The sequence below is a fragment of the Callionymus lyra genome, chromosome 9 (genome assembly GCF_982586985.1).
Source record: "Callionymus lyra chromosome 9, fCalLyr1.hap1.1, whole genome shotgun sequence".
NCBI classification, from domain to species: domain Eukaryota; kingdom Metazoa; phylum Chordata; class Actinopteri; order Syngnathiformes; family Callionymidae; genus Callionymus; species Callionymus lyra.
This window is the reverse complement of record NC_141826.1, coordinates 3,961,873-3,977,514: the sequence shown is the minus strand read 5'-3', so window position 1 is coordinate 3,977,514 and position 15,642 is coordinate 3,961,873. Positions and strand designations below refer to the sequence as shown.

The 15,642-nt window shown below is 36.5% G+C and overlaps 1 protein-coding gene across 1 annotated transcript in view; it reads left to right on the top strand.

The window, feature by feature from the left end:
• The window catches only part of LOC148071507 (leucine-rich repeat and immunoglobulin-like domain-containing nogo receptor-interacting protein 2), a 177,512-nt gene extending 166,984 nt beyond the window's left edge, over positions 1–10,528 (top strand). The window contains exon 5 of the mRNA XM_087798710.1: positions 8,042–10,528. Coding sequence (XP_087654836.1) covers positions 8,054–9,895 — 1,842 coding nt within the window. The 5' untranslated portion in view covers positions 8,042–8,053 and the 3' untranslated portion in view covers positions 9,896–10,528. The remainder of the gene's footprint in view (positions 1–8,041) is intronic.
• The last annotated feature ends 5,114 nt before the right edge of the window (positions 10,529–15,642 follow it).

The window sequence follows — 15,642 nt, the reverse complement described above, 5'->3', positions numbered from 1 at the left end:
AAATTACCACCACAAGTGTGTGTGTGATTTGAATGACAAACACTTTCTGTCAGTATGATTAAAAGTGCTATATAAAAAGAAAGCCATTATCCTGACGCTGTCTTTTGTCATGTGCATGGCAGCACAGCATTAAAAAACAAACGTCTTGAGTGTTTAATAGTAAGCTGGACGGCTGCTTCAAAACCACACATTAAAAGCTCTGATTTAAAGAAGCAATATGAAACACTCTGACTTAAGCTTTATTATTTTCACATTTTCTGTGATAAAAGATTTGATTTTGAACAGTTATGAGTTGCGCAGTTGACCTCGTAAGCCAGTATTTCAACGTAACTTTTCCTTAGCAAGTTTTTGGATAGTCTGTTTAGTCGCATGGTGTTACAGCAGCAGGTCAGACACAGTGTTTTTAAACAACTACATAAAAGGAAAATAAAACTAGAAAATGACAAAACATGAACCTTTCTCTTGAAGGGTAATAAGTATTGGTAATGTGGCAGTATGTGGTAACTTCTGATGGGGTAATGAAGGTTCATGAAGCAGTGTCATACTGGTCAGTAGGTGGCGCCATCAGTTTAAAATGGTGAGACGTTTCATTAGAACAGTTGTTTAAAACAAAGTAAAATAGGGCAGAGACCGCCATCTAGTGGACTCTGAAAATAATGACACTGATACATGAAGCTTCATCAGACCCTCACTTGTAGTAACTTAAGAAATGAAAATCATTATTATCTTTATTATTGTTGCTTTGAAATACATTTTTGTCAAAGGTTCCTAGACCATTCAAACATAACCATGAATTAATTGCAGGAATGCATTATATTATCAAGGTTGAGGTAATATAACTTGACATTCTATGTGTATTTGAAATACATTTGTTAATTCAAGTGAAATTAAAAGCAATTCAATTTTAATAATACTCCCTGATCTAGTATTATTTGTTGATCAACATGAAACTGCTGTTCTTACATCTACTACATGTATACCACTTGCATGTATGAATCCATTCTACAATTGATAATACTACTTTAATTTCACAAGTATGGCCATTAAAACCAATAGTGGTGGGTTGATGAGGCTTCATGAAACAGCTGATAAGGCATCATGATACAGTGCCTCATGTTGGCCACTAGATGGCGTTCTCGGGTTTATACTGTTTAGCTCTGATATACTAATTCAATCAAACCTGGTGTAACTTTCAACCTGAGAGTGCCATCTAATGGCCTTTCAAAAAACTGTATCATGAAACATCATTAGCTGTTTCATTACCCATTTTAATAAAATGTAAGAATTCCCATTAGTACTGCAACAAACACATACAGTATAAACTGATATACAGAAAGTTACTTTTTCTATGGTTTTCTTGCTCTCACACAAGCCTTTTTCCTCAAATATTTTCAGGCTCTTCTTCTGCCAATGTCCTGCAAGTCAGAATATAAAAAACACAACACTTTTGACAGGACTTCTTTTTTACTATGAGGCTAAGTGAAGATAATTGCTGTGTAAAGAAAGCATCTGTCTCCCAGCATCCTCTGCAGTTGTGACAAGGCGTCTCTGTGTGAAGAGGAATCACATTTACAATGATCAGTGCCTGGGGGCCACATCAAACGCAGTCTTAAAACCTTTCCAGAAGAGATAGAGGCAGGCCAATTTCACAAGTGGCAGTTTATTGGTCGATTGCACAGGGGCCAAGTTGTTATCTAAATCCTCAAACTACTTAGGCAAACCGTGAACAGTGAGTGAACAGGGTGTTCCCTCAGAAGAAAGCTGGGGCAGGAATGTTTACTAGCTATAGTTTGCCAAAATAGCAGCTTAGTGTGTGAACATCATTTAGTTTGTGCAGGCGACAGCTGAAATCAGTTGTTGATGATCCTGCATTACATCCATGAGAGTCGGGGCTGTTCTGACTCTCTGGATCTCAAAAGACCATTGATAAATGCATTTTATATACATTGTAGGTAAAACATATAAAGTGCTCATATGACGCTAATAAATAAATTATAACATGGTTTTGTCATCTCCAATATATCATTAATCCATAGTATAGTATAATCAATGTGGGTCCCAGTACTGATCCTTGTGTAAATCCACGTTTCATTTCCCTTTTATTTAGATTTTAAATCATCTTCATGTGCTTGCTCTTAGCTCCGAGTCCTACTTTAGTAACTTTTTATCCAGACTTCTTCACGCCCTCTTATTTTGTAGCTCAGGATGTAATCATCAATTGTATGAAATTCCATTGTTAGATTCAGAAATACTGTATAACGGTCCCATGATTCTTTCTTCAGTCTATCTACAGCGGTTACATCCTTCAGAAAAACTCATGCCTAAGACATTGACCCTTTTATTCCACATTGGTTATCAGTCAGTCATTTTCTTACATTTATCTAACACTTTCAAATTGCAGTACGAGTGAGTAGGAGTGAGTGAAGGGGATAACCTTTGCTACTTTCATCGTGTCAGGAATAGTTGCTGCTTGGAATGACAGATTACATATGTATATCAAGGGCTCTCGGCTGCATTCCATACTTTTTTTTTTCAAAATGTTGTTTAAAATCTTGTGTATTATTTGATGTAAGTCCCCATTTCTATACGTTTTTTCTGCCTTTTATTTTATCAAACTCACTAAAAGCTCTTGGCAGAAATTGTATATCAGAATTTTCGCTGGTATAACTAGCCAAGACCCTAACAATGCACTAACAATGAAATCTACTGTTGTTCAATTTCATTTAGGCGTGTGTTAATTACATTTGCTCCATATTGGAGCTTCGGGGCAAATGAGTTGGTAAATAATGTGAAGTCAGATGTGGACAGTGGGTGTCCACTCTGCCTGGCAGGAGGTGATGCAATGATGAGAACACTGACCCGTGATCGTTTCTTTCAATTGCATCCAATTAGGAGAAAATGAACTACCTCGGGTCTTTTGAGTCTCGGAGTATTTCCAACATAAGGCCTCCAAACTGGGATTTTTCCATCACCACTTGTATTTTAAATAATAGGTTACATACGCTTTTTATGGTAGGTTTTTTTTTTTCCTTCTATTTTTTTAATTGAAAAGTACTGAAATGTGCTTTTGAACAACTGTTCTAATGAAACATCATATCATTTTTAAAGTGATGGCGCCACCTACTGCCCTCTAAACAACATGACACTGCTTCATGAAGCTTCATTAGATCGTCACTACCATTTTGTTGTTACTATAGTCAACAAATAGGGTTTACTTGTGAGTGATTGATGAAGTTTCATGGAACACCTGGTCAGTAGTTGGCTATTAACATATGAAAAGATTCCCTTGATGAGTGGTAACAACAGCTTTATAATAATAATAATAATAAAAAAGGTTTTTACAGTTATTTGATATTTTCCTCATTTGAAAACTCTAGTTAGATATAGAGTGTATCTTTATAACTTTTTTTTTTTTACGGTTGAGATATATTATTATTCCTGTTCAAATATTAAATTGAGGTAGGAATAACAATCATTATTACCTTGTGCTAAAATCCCTTTATTAAATTGGATTAAAAGGGAAAACATATTTGATAGAAATGTGTCCAAGACACTGCACAGATATTGATGGGTCTTTTTGTACGGTCACCTTCAGATTGGTGACCGATCGTATCTATTGTGGTGTCGGTACATGTCTCCGAAGGGCTGAGTCTAACTCTGTGCAAACACAAAAGAGGCAAAAAATGTGTGTTCCGTGACCATGGAGGGGCTATTTATAAACGGAAGTGCAGAATAAGCCCCTTTTTTGTGCAGGGACCAATGTGGATGACGTGGGAGATGGGAAACATGACTAACAATGCATGCAGGGCTTTGTTTTGCCACTCTGGTAAAGGGAGATGTCACTGCTACTCACTCTCTGCAGCATCAACGCCTCAGGTTCTCCTGAAGAGAATGACAGCGCAAGATGGGTTTTAAAGAAATGTTAGTATGTTAAATAATTTAATTCATTTTTCAATTAATATAGCCATTTAAATGTGGGGGTTGCACTGCTTAGGGAGTGGGAAAATGTTAATGTCAGGCAACTTGTGCGGACGGAATGATGGCAGGTGACCTCAGTGACCCTGTGAAATGGCAGCGCCCTGATTTATGCTGAGTCAGACACCATTAGCTGTTATCATCTCCCTCTCAGGATCCAACCCAGCACTAATGTGGGTCAGGGGCCATTTTATAGAAACGCCTTTACAGTGTGAGCTTATCTCTCAGAGTATTGCCGGATCTCTGTAGGCAGGCGACCGCTGCTGCATGACACTCAGATTTTCATTCATATAGAAACGAAAGATCATGTGAGTCACTGGGCACAAATTCACACACACGTACTCACACACAGTTGACCAAAGCCAAATATTACAGAAGAAAGTGGGCTCTTAAAACATTATCTGCACAAGTACATTCTTTGAAAGAAAAACGTAGTCAAGGGGACAAGATGAAACTGTAACAACATTCTGCAGACTTTTTTAATTTATGTCATTTAAATTCACAATTGACACCACATGTCAACATTTTCACTTTTTTGTGTTGGTGCTATTTGTACTCTGTGCTTTAACCATGTTTTTCTGTGTGTATCTCCAAGGTTTAAATACATACTATATACAGTACTACTTTTAGTTGAAGTGTAGAGAGAATATTATATAATATAACAGATGCTCATAATGGCACGAACGCTATTATAATAATGAGCTGAGCAAAACGATTGACATCAGATCGACAATTAAATTATAACTGATCATCTGCATAATATTTCAATTTTAATCATATATCTAATCTAATTATATATTGGAGCTCCTCTACACAGCCTTCAAATGTGCACAATGTAAACAAGTTTAGAAATCCCATGCTGCTCTCTAAAGAAAAAATGCTTCTTCTCATCATAGAAATACTGAATGATCAGGCTTAATATTTCGTGTTTTTAATCATCGACCCATTAAGATTGTTCGCCTTGACCCAGAGGTATTGATGGTCTGATGAAGCTTCATGAAGCAGTGTCATCATTTTTAGAGCCCACTCGATGGCAGTCCAAGCACTATTTTCCTTTGTTTTGAACATCTGTTCTAATAAGCATCCCATCATTTTTAAACTGATAACGCTACCTACTGACCCATAAACATCATGACACTGCTTCATGAAGCTTCCTTAACACATCACTACCCAGAAGAAAAACACAGGATATCTTAAACACATTTCACCCAGTGATAACACAATGGCTAAATCCTTTGTCCTATGACAATTCCACAAATTCAATACAAGTTGTAAAAAGAAGTATGAGTATTTGCTTTATATTAGCATCATTGGTTCCTTTTGAGGTCTAATTGTAACGTGAAAAAGCCATTCCGTGTGAATATGGAAGTGTGCATTGATGCACAAAGTTATTTCCTCATGCTTTTCACGCTATTCTGTTTAAAATTAGCTGTTGTTATCAGTGCACCATCTATGAGCATGCTCAAAGCCTGAGGACAAATTTGAACGATTTCTCTCAGCATTTAAATTTAGAACAGCCCATGACACACCAAATGAGGCAGAGATTGTTTGCAATCTATGCAACCTGTCACCCCGTCTGTTTGTGGCAAGCCTCACTGTCTCGGCATGCATCTGCTCGCCCTCATACAAGTGTGGATGTTGAAATGAGTATACATGCTTAAACTCTGAGGTCAATGCGACACCGACATAGCCATATATAAGTTCTAGTAGAGGATTTAGACATGTTTTTGAGAATGCAACATATTTTGGTGGATTTAAGGTGCAAAAGCATTTATCGTGTCTTTAGTACTTCCGCTTCAGGTGACATTAACCTAAGTATAATATATCTCTTTAAACTGGTTTTCTCATGTAGATGACCTATTACTGAGCCAGAATCCGAAACTATTATTACCAGTGTTGTAAACAAAAGACAACATGCAACATAAGAAATAGAAAACAGAACTGGATCCTGATAGACTGAAAATACTTTGATTATGTTAAGTAGTGTATTTTCATGGGAAAAAAAACATTAGCTGTTGTTTGATGTTGAAGAATACTAACTATGATTTAAAAAAAAGAAATAATAATTTTATTGTATTATATATATTTATATTCTGAACATTAAGAGACTATATTATGTTTAGTAGAAGGAGTAAAGTGTAACTAAAGAAATGAACACACATGTGGATTGAGATCACATTTGGTTTTGAACACATGCTAGAAAGCCCATTTCTATCTTGCCTTTACTGCTATACTAATAAACTTTCTGGTAATCAATATATATTTTAAAATAATTTATTAATAAACGGGTCCTTATCAGAAAAAAATATTAGGAAAGAGACCATCTGGAAAATGAACAGTATACATGGGCATTAATGGGCTGGTTCTCCTTTCAAAGGCACCATTTTTTAATAGCCCTTCTTGTCAGGTAACTTTTCTTTAAGAATAATCTCCGCTGGAGCCTTTAATAAGCTACTTTATTTAACTATTTATCTTCACAGAGTTCCCTTGTCGAGTGCATTTAATTGTAAAGAACAAGTGACGAGTCACTTTTTCACCACATTTTTGTTTCCTTTTGTATTAAATAATTGATAAACTCTTGGGATGTAAGAAAGACATGAAGGACACAACCAGAACTGTTCATTAATTAAGTTGAATCTCAATCATAATTAGTGCTTAAAAACATTTACTGCACTTATAAACCTGTTGTATTATTGAATTTGTATTATTAAATTATTTAGACGACAGAAGACAGAAATATTCACACCAGCTGGTGGAAACTAAAGGTTGCAGGCAACACATACAGCAGAATGCAAATGAATCAAATTGCATCTGTTCAAATCTGTTAAAAAACAATGCATTACTATCAAGACACTTATTTCTTAACCGTAAACTTTGGGTTCTTCCACAAGAGTGGGTGAAATTTAAAAAGAGAACCATTAGATCATTAAAAAAAATAGTAGTTAATTGGTGCAAAGCCATTACATAAACTTTTTATGTATTTAAAGAGATGTGAACAATGGTTTACTTTGACACTGAAATGGCGTATAATTTCCCGTGGCAGTTAAACCTTCATTTTGTAGTTTTGTTTCCTTTTTTCTGACAATACCTGCATTTTTCTTCCTTTGTCTATTTTATGATATCACCAGTGAGAGTGCTGCTCACACTTCTAAATATAGTATGTTGACATTGGAATGATTGTGTGACATGATACCCTGAAGTGATATTCAGACTTTCAGTAGTCCAGCAACCAGCAGCATCAAAACACTTCAAACTTAAATATCATGAAGAAGTGTCTGCTTCTGGAGACAAGGACACCGCGTTTTTGTTTGGTCTGATAAATATATTAGCTTGTGAAGTACATAAGAAGATGACCTTTTATTTATTTCTGAAATGTTTTTTAGGATAAACAAGGCAATTTAATTAAGTCTGAAACAAATACATTCACTGATAATGGACATTAAAACACATATGATATATGCATCAAAAAAAAAAAATCCCTGAACTTCTGGTTGTTTTTCAAACTGAGAGATATGGCCTCATGATACAGCCATGTGCCTTTTTGTCCGCCTAACTGGGCATATATTGTTTGTCTAAACACGTTTCTCAAACTTAGTTTAAGACAAATATCTGCAGTGAAGGGAGGGAAGTGTCTCTTGTGAGATCATTACAGAACTATAGCTGTATAAGGACAGATCCCTAGCGTGTCCTCTCCCCTGTATCATTTCCACCTGGTGAATGTTTGTGCACATAACTGCATCAATCTGGTGTATTATGGGATTTCTTCACACACTGAAGTCACTGAAATATATTATTTTCATCCAATCAGATGTGTTTAGCATATCAAGTACACAATGATACAGAGATAACACAATATAAATAGAAAAAAAAAATCCTTATCAGATTACCCTCAACGTTATTGGATTTCAACACTTTTCTTGAATTTGACATTAACTTTATTGTTTAACATCAATTAGACGGAATTACTTTAACCCTCCTATTCTCATGGATGTCTTTTTTTACTGATGTGTGTTCCTTGAGAACTGCGTTAACTGACATTACATTTTCCTGTCTCTGTCTCTTGCAGAACCGTGACAGAATGGTTGACTGTTCAAGCAAAGTCATGCTGCACACGGTAGTCTCGTGCTGGCAACCTTTCCTCGGACTGGCCCTTGTGGCAGTCTTTGTAGGTTCCACCTTGGGTTGCCCATCCCGCTGTGAGTGTTCAGCGCAAACAAAAGCGGTTGTCTGCCATCGAAAACGCATGCCCAGCATCCCAGATGGCATTCCCGGCGAGACTAGAATCCTGGACCTGAGTAAGAACAAGCTGACAATGATCAACCCTGATGACTTCTTTGTTTTTCCTGGCCTTGAAGAACTCGATCTAAGTGGAAATATAATAAGTTACGTGGAACCTGGGGCTTTCAATGCTCTGTTCAACATGCACTTTCTCAGTTTGAAGAGCAATCGTATCAAACTGATTCCTCTTGGGGTCTTTACTGGATTAACAAATCTCACGAGGCTGGATATAAGTGACAACAAAATCGTCATACTCCTGGATTATATGTTCCAGGACTTACACAATCTGAAGTTCCTTGAAGTGGGTGACAATGACCTGGTTTACATTTCTCACCGTGCTTTCAGTGGACTTTTAAGCTTGGAAATACTTACTCTAGAGCGGTGCAACCTCACTGTGGTACCAACAGAAGCTCTTTCCCACCTGCACAACCTGGTCAGCCTCCATCTACGATACCTCAGCATCAGCACTTTGCATCCTTACTCATTCAAGAAATTGTTCCGGCTGCGTACGTTAGAGATAGACCATTGGCCTTCCCTTGACAATGTTCCAGCCAACACCCTTCATGGTCTGAATCTTACCAGTTTGTTCGTCACCAATACCAATTTGTCCTCATTCCCCTACCAAGCTCTGAAGCATCTTCCCTACCTGACACACCTGAATCTGTCTTTTAACCGAATTCGGCACATTGAAGGGGGTATGCTGATGGAACTGATTCGACTTCGCGACCTTCATTTAGTGGGAGCTCAACTGACTGCTATAGAACCTTACTCGTTCCAGGGTCTACGTGGTCTTAAGGTTCTCAACGTCTCTCACAACCGCCTGGACACATTGGAAAAGGGAGTTTTCCAATCCCCTGAAGCATTGGAAGTTCTTTTGATCGACAACAACCCGCTCGTTTGTGATTGCCGCCTAATGTGGATATTACAGAAAAGACACTCCATCTTCTTTGGAGATTCTCAGCCAGAATGCAGCACACCAGAGGGGATTCATGGCAGGCCGTTTAAAGAGTTTAAGGAAGCCCTTCTGTCCTATTACGTGACATGCACAAAGCCAAGAATTCGAGAGAATAAAACACAGACAATTACAGTGGACGAGGGCCAACAGGCATTGCTTCGTTGCAGTGCAGAGGGGACCCCAAGACCCACTGTGTCATGGGTGTCTCCCCGTCGACGGGTCCTCACAAGCAGAAGTCATGGCCGGGTTAGCGTTCATCTCAACGGCACGCTAGAGATCAAGTCAGCAGAGGTGCAAGACAGTGGTGTTTATCTTTGTCTTGCTTCCAACACAGCTGGGAATGACACCCTAATGACTTCTTTGGCAGTAAAAAGCCTTGGATCACTTTATGCTAATAGGACCCAGTACTACACGGATCCAAATACTACTACTGCCAACAGCACCATTGGTGGAACCCTTGGTTGGGACCTAAAGACTATTTTAGTGTCAACAGCTATGGGATGTTTCACATTCTTGGGAGTGGTCTTGTTTTGTTTCCTGCTTCTCTTTGTTTGGAGCAGAGGGAAAGGAAAACATAAAAACAACATTGACGTTGAATACGTGCCTCGGTCAAAGTCCAACGGCACCAATGTGGACTCGGCAGAAGTGCAAGATGGAGGTCGCCGTTTTAACATGAAAATGATGTGACTTGTTTTATAATTCCAAGAATCTACTTTGGGAATAACCCAAATATATTATATGTTTTTGTTCTTTTTCCCCAAATCGGACTACAGAACTTCCCAATGCTGTGGGAAGTGCAGTAGCTGAGCGTTTGTGGCTTTGTGTTCCCAAACATCTCCGGATCAAGAAAACTGAAGAACACTCGTCTACACCATTGCAAGAACTTTGAGGAATGATAGGAAGAGGGGAAGAGTTGTAATTTATCTGCTTTTTGAAATTTATATGCCCCTAAAAAATAACCTTTCTGCTTCTAGGTGGATCTGAATTCTCTAAACCATGTACAGAGGGAAATTTGTATCAAAGCTATTAACCTACTTTGTTTAGTCTTGCGCCATGCTTATTCACAGTGGAAATCAATGATGCAGACCATAATTTCTTATGTTCAATACTTTGCATATGTGTACAGCGTGTTCTTTTAGTACACATACGTGCTTAGTCATACCCCCACATGAAAAGAACAAAAAACATCATAGCAATATTCATGGGATTTATTAGCCAAACTTGACATATGACCCACAGACGAAAAATAAATTATATATATATAGATATATCTATATATATCTATATATATATAGATATATATATATATCCTAATGATTTTGAAGAGGATAATACTGAGTCAGTATTGGTGCAACTTTTTTGACACCCTTTTGTGTCTCTTTTTATTCCTTTAATGGCAAAAAGAAAAAAGAAAACCAAATGAAAAAATATGTCAGTTTTATAACTGACATTTGCATCATTTTTCCCTTGTAGGACATTTGTTGTGATAGTTCCTCATTTTGTTGTGGGATCATTTAGATTGTGAAAACTTCAAAGTAAAAGTGAAAAAAATGTATGTGAAATAAATGAACATGTATTTGTACAATTGACTTGGTGTATGATTGAGATTTTGAAAACTGGCATCTTAAGGTTCAGTGTATTAGGTTTCTCCTTGGCACTTAGTGAAGAATTCGCAAATTTGTCCACCTAAAGTGTCTGTATCAAGCTCCAGCTCCGCAGCACTTACTGCCTGTCAACCTGTCACACTAAAAAGTTTTCAGTGCAGCGTCTCTGCTGCTCCTCCATTCTCAAGTTTACTTTATCAAGTGAAAATAACTCTTTCAAAGGTCAATATTATTGTTGTTTTACATGGATACTTTTCAACTTCTGGTTTTAATGCTTTATATATATATATATATAAGTATATATTTTATTGAGTATATTTTTAATTGTTTAAGCGCTTTGTGACCCTGGTCTGGAAAAGCGATATATAAATAAAAATGACTTACTTACTTACATATATATATCTATTTTAGTTTGCATCGAATTATTTATCGAATAAGCTACCCTTTCTTCTGATAGTTACTGTTTCTTCATTTTGGTAAATAGCTAACAGGTCACCCTTTCACTAAGAAAAACTACCTGTGACATTACCAGGGACACCTTGAATTACATCATTTAAACTTTATAAAATTGTATTTTAACGTAATCTATTGAAGCTGAATTCCTGCACCACACAAAATATGCATCTCCAGAGGCTGATGATGTGTTTAGGATTGGACCGCAGTCGATTGACGATTTCCTGCAGGTGCACTTCTTGGTGGATCACAACCCGGATAATACGCTTCTCTGATAACAGAAGAAAAAATGGATTGAGTGAATAAAAGCAGAAAAGGTAAGAAATGGGAGCGAAATGAGAGACACAGTAGGGAACTTGGGCCCACTGAGTAAACGTGTCAATGTAACATTACTATTTCTCCAAAAAGTTATCCTTTAATTGGTACCAATTGATTTGTGCTAATTGTAAAACAGCAATTAATTGTATAATAAGCTGTTATTTCATCATTTACATAATACAATTATAAATCATTTTATTAAATACTCTACTGGTATGTGGCTACTATCATTGAGAGAAAATCATAAATAAAAATTATTTGATATTTAGTGTAACATTTACGTCCCAAAAATGGAGTATATGCTTATGCACATTACAAGTGTTAAAAATGGTGTCGTAGGTGTTTAAGATGGTAGTGTGAAGCCATGTAGTTTATGTATTCTCTAACCAAAAACATCAACAAAAAAACACATATATCACACACATGATCCTCTTAAAACCACCAGATTATTTCAATATGTTTTATTTTTGACTCACCATCACAGTAAACATTTTGAAATTCACTCTCAATAAAAACAAAATACTATTACATTTTTAATAATAATGGATCAAAAACATAATTTAACATGTTTGCAGTAGATTCAGACGTTTGATGATAGAGTAGTATAAATGTACTTTGGCATTTGAAGGCCAAATCAGATTGTAAAACTGTAATAAAATATTTTCTATTGGTTAATCATCTGAAGTTCTACCTCAAAACTAGATTAATTTACCACACATAAGGGTACAGCCCAATAATTGGCAGGTAAGTAATCTCGTTTCCCCCTTTTTCTCTAAGCCGGTAGGAAGTGAAGTATGTCTGGGAGTTCGCATTGAAGGCATGGACGTCGCAGACACACATACCACATGTTCCATTTGCCTTAGTCACATCATGATGGACTGTGTGGCCTGTTGAACGCTTTCACTGGTCATCAGGGAGGTATTCCAGTCTAAGCTGCGGATTGCCCTATCGAAATCGAGTTATGCCCTCTGCAGCAAGCTCCGCTGCTCACAAATGTGGGCTTGAGGGCTGGTGATCGAGGGCCATGAGGCCAAAGAGCTTGTGTCTTCCACTGACTTTGGGGTGGTCTGCTTGTCCCATACATTTGGCTCCAGTCCATTTACTCTTTTGTGTCCAGAGCCTTCAGCAAATGTGTGGAGGCGGACTGTTGCTTAGAATGGAAGGAGGGGAGATCGTTTTTACTATCTGGATTAAGAGCAGATTCTTTCCCGGCAGAAGCAGAAAGTCATGTTCAATCACAAGTGTCGCAGAACTGTGGTTCGCTGTGAATCTAAGAAAGTGTTGACTCTGGCTCTGTTGTCTGTTTACTGTCATGAGTGGCCATGGGTTTGATCTGAGGCTATAGCTTGTTGAAAGGTCAACTAAAGTGTTAGTTTTGTGTGTGTCCTAAATATTTCTTGGACCTCTGTTGTACTGTGTTTGTAAAAATGTCTTGTTTAATTGAAATATTTAAACATAAGACCCGCCCACTGAAAACGCTTTGTTTTTTTGGAGATTAAATCTCATTTACATTCATCATGGCTTAATTTCAGGGGGAAAATTTATGAAGTAATACTTTCAAAACATCATCATGATGACGGACTTATTGCATCTTAGAGAGAAAGACTTCATCATTTGAAACGTGAGTGAGTCAGGAAAGTTAGATTTAAGTGTTAATAGTGGAGCCTGTATTTTGCTTTTCTATTCACCCTCATGTCGAGTAAGGATTGGGAATATTTTCAGAGTAAACTGTTCTTTTTTGGAGTTACAGGGAAAAATGTATGTTGACAGAAAATGTATGGACAGAAAAATGTACAAAAAATGGTGCTCAAAACAACATGTTTTCCTTTTTAAATATACATATATAAATATATATATATACTGTATATAAACGCTATATCATTTTTTTATCATTTTACTGTCTTCTCCTATTTGTCCAGCTTTAAGTTGGTGTATACATAAATCCTACAGGGCTTTTCATGGAGTACAATTCCATGCTCTGCAGACCATGAATCTTCCTAAAAGAGACATGCATTGGCTTATCAGAAGATGATGGAATTTAAGGTAAAGTCTAGAATACATCCTGGACTTCAGTCAGATGGTGCAGTGCAGACCCACGGCCGCAAGACTATTAGTCACTGTCAGCATAGAAAGCAGTTTCCAGAAAATAAAAACATATTCCGCTATAAATGGCACATTTTAACATTTATTTAATACATGGTTTTGAATAAGCGTGTGATTTGTCATCTGATCATTTCAGACAATATTTTGTAAGTTTCACAAATATGGTCTACCCAACAAGCCTGTGGTCTGATTTTGAAGTGGCCTTTATTTCCAACACCCTTGTTTTAACTCTCCTGTCCATGATGTGCAATCCAATATCACATTGTTGTGAGTTTTGAAAATATTTATTCTTTAAATGATGAATATAGCAACATTTATGAAAGAACATTAGGTTTTCTAATTGACCTAAACGGTAAATGTTGTGAGGGGTCAAAACGAAACATGTTAAACAGTCATTCCTCATGAAGGAGAACTTATAATAACAATGCTTTTAACTACGTTACTTTGTCTGAATAACTAAAATAAGCTTTTCTACAATGTGTCAGAGACGTTTCATTTTAAAAACATAGTTACACTCTTTTACCACTGGGGTGGTGATAGTTTATAAGGAGAAATTGAAAAGATTATAGGAGTAAACATTTATTTGATAAAAAAAAGTATTTATATTATTTATAAAAAAAAAATATGGACATAACATTCAAATGTTATTGGAGGCCACTTCATGACATAATATTTAATAATGTAACCAACAATCACAAATAGTTAGTCATGGATTGGGAATGAGCTATCTAAAACTTGTACTTGGATCAAAAGTAATAGTATTTAAACTAGAAAACAATTTACTACCCCCCCCCCCCCCCCCCCCAAAAAAAAAAAAAAATTGGCAAGTTTTTATTTTGGTTATTTTGGATTCATTTACAGTGTCTGGCTCAGATATTGAGCTTTATATATATAGTAGATCTATGTATAGATCTATATCTGATTTATAATAATTATGTACAATATACAAAGCTAAGCTATAAAAGCTTGTGATGGGCTGATGAAGTTTCATAAAGCAGTTACATGTGTTCAAACAGTTAAAAACAAAGGGAAATAGTGCAGAGACCGCCATCTAGAGGCCTCTGAAAATAATGACACTGCTTCATTAAACTTCATCAGACCATCCCTATGCTAACTGGACCTCTCAAATCATTATCCACTTACTTTAAACACTTAAGTTGGAAATAATAAGGATATGTTTACTGATTTAGGTAAACTGATTATTAAAAACAGTAGTGCTGAATTTTAATTCCCTTCATAATAAAAATGAAACCAGAAAGTGCCCAATTTCTTGGCAAAAATGTAAGTAATGTATGTTACTTAAGATATATTTTATGTTGAGTTTGTGGCCAAGGGCTTTAATTAATCTTCTTAGCAATTATTTTTTTGCTGATTCAGTTGATTGAGTTTGGGATTAGAGCCATAGATCGATCAACAGAATATGTGACTCATCCGATCCATCTGGTCAGAAAGTGCAGGAATGTGAAAGACTGTACAGAACAATGTTCAGGCCAGTATTATTATCCATCTGGGAAATTTTGCGACCGTTCTTCATATAATGTTAAAATAAATATAGAATGTAATTAAGAAGCCTTCGAATTCTGGGGAGATAAATTATTCAACTGACCAGGTCAAGTATGCATATTTTCCGGGAGTTTTGGTAAGAATATCCTACAATACAATGTACTCTGGTAGTGATGGGTGTGCATTTACAGTAAGTACATGGCTAATAGAACGATACACTAGAACTGTATAAAAACCTTCTCGACACCATAACTATACTGTAGAGCAGTGTATACCACACAAGCTTCGAGCATCTAACAGTGAAATTCATATAGATGTGTAAAGTAAGGTTTAAATTATACAACTGACATACAAACAAACAGAAATCTGGTCATTTTAATACCCAGTTCTGTGTTGAAATTGAAGTTAAAAGCGTACATTCAAACTATACATATTCAGGAATGGAGATATCAA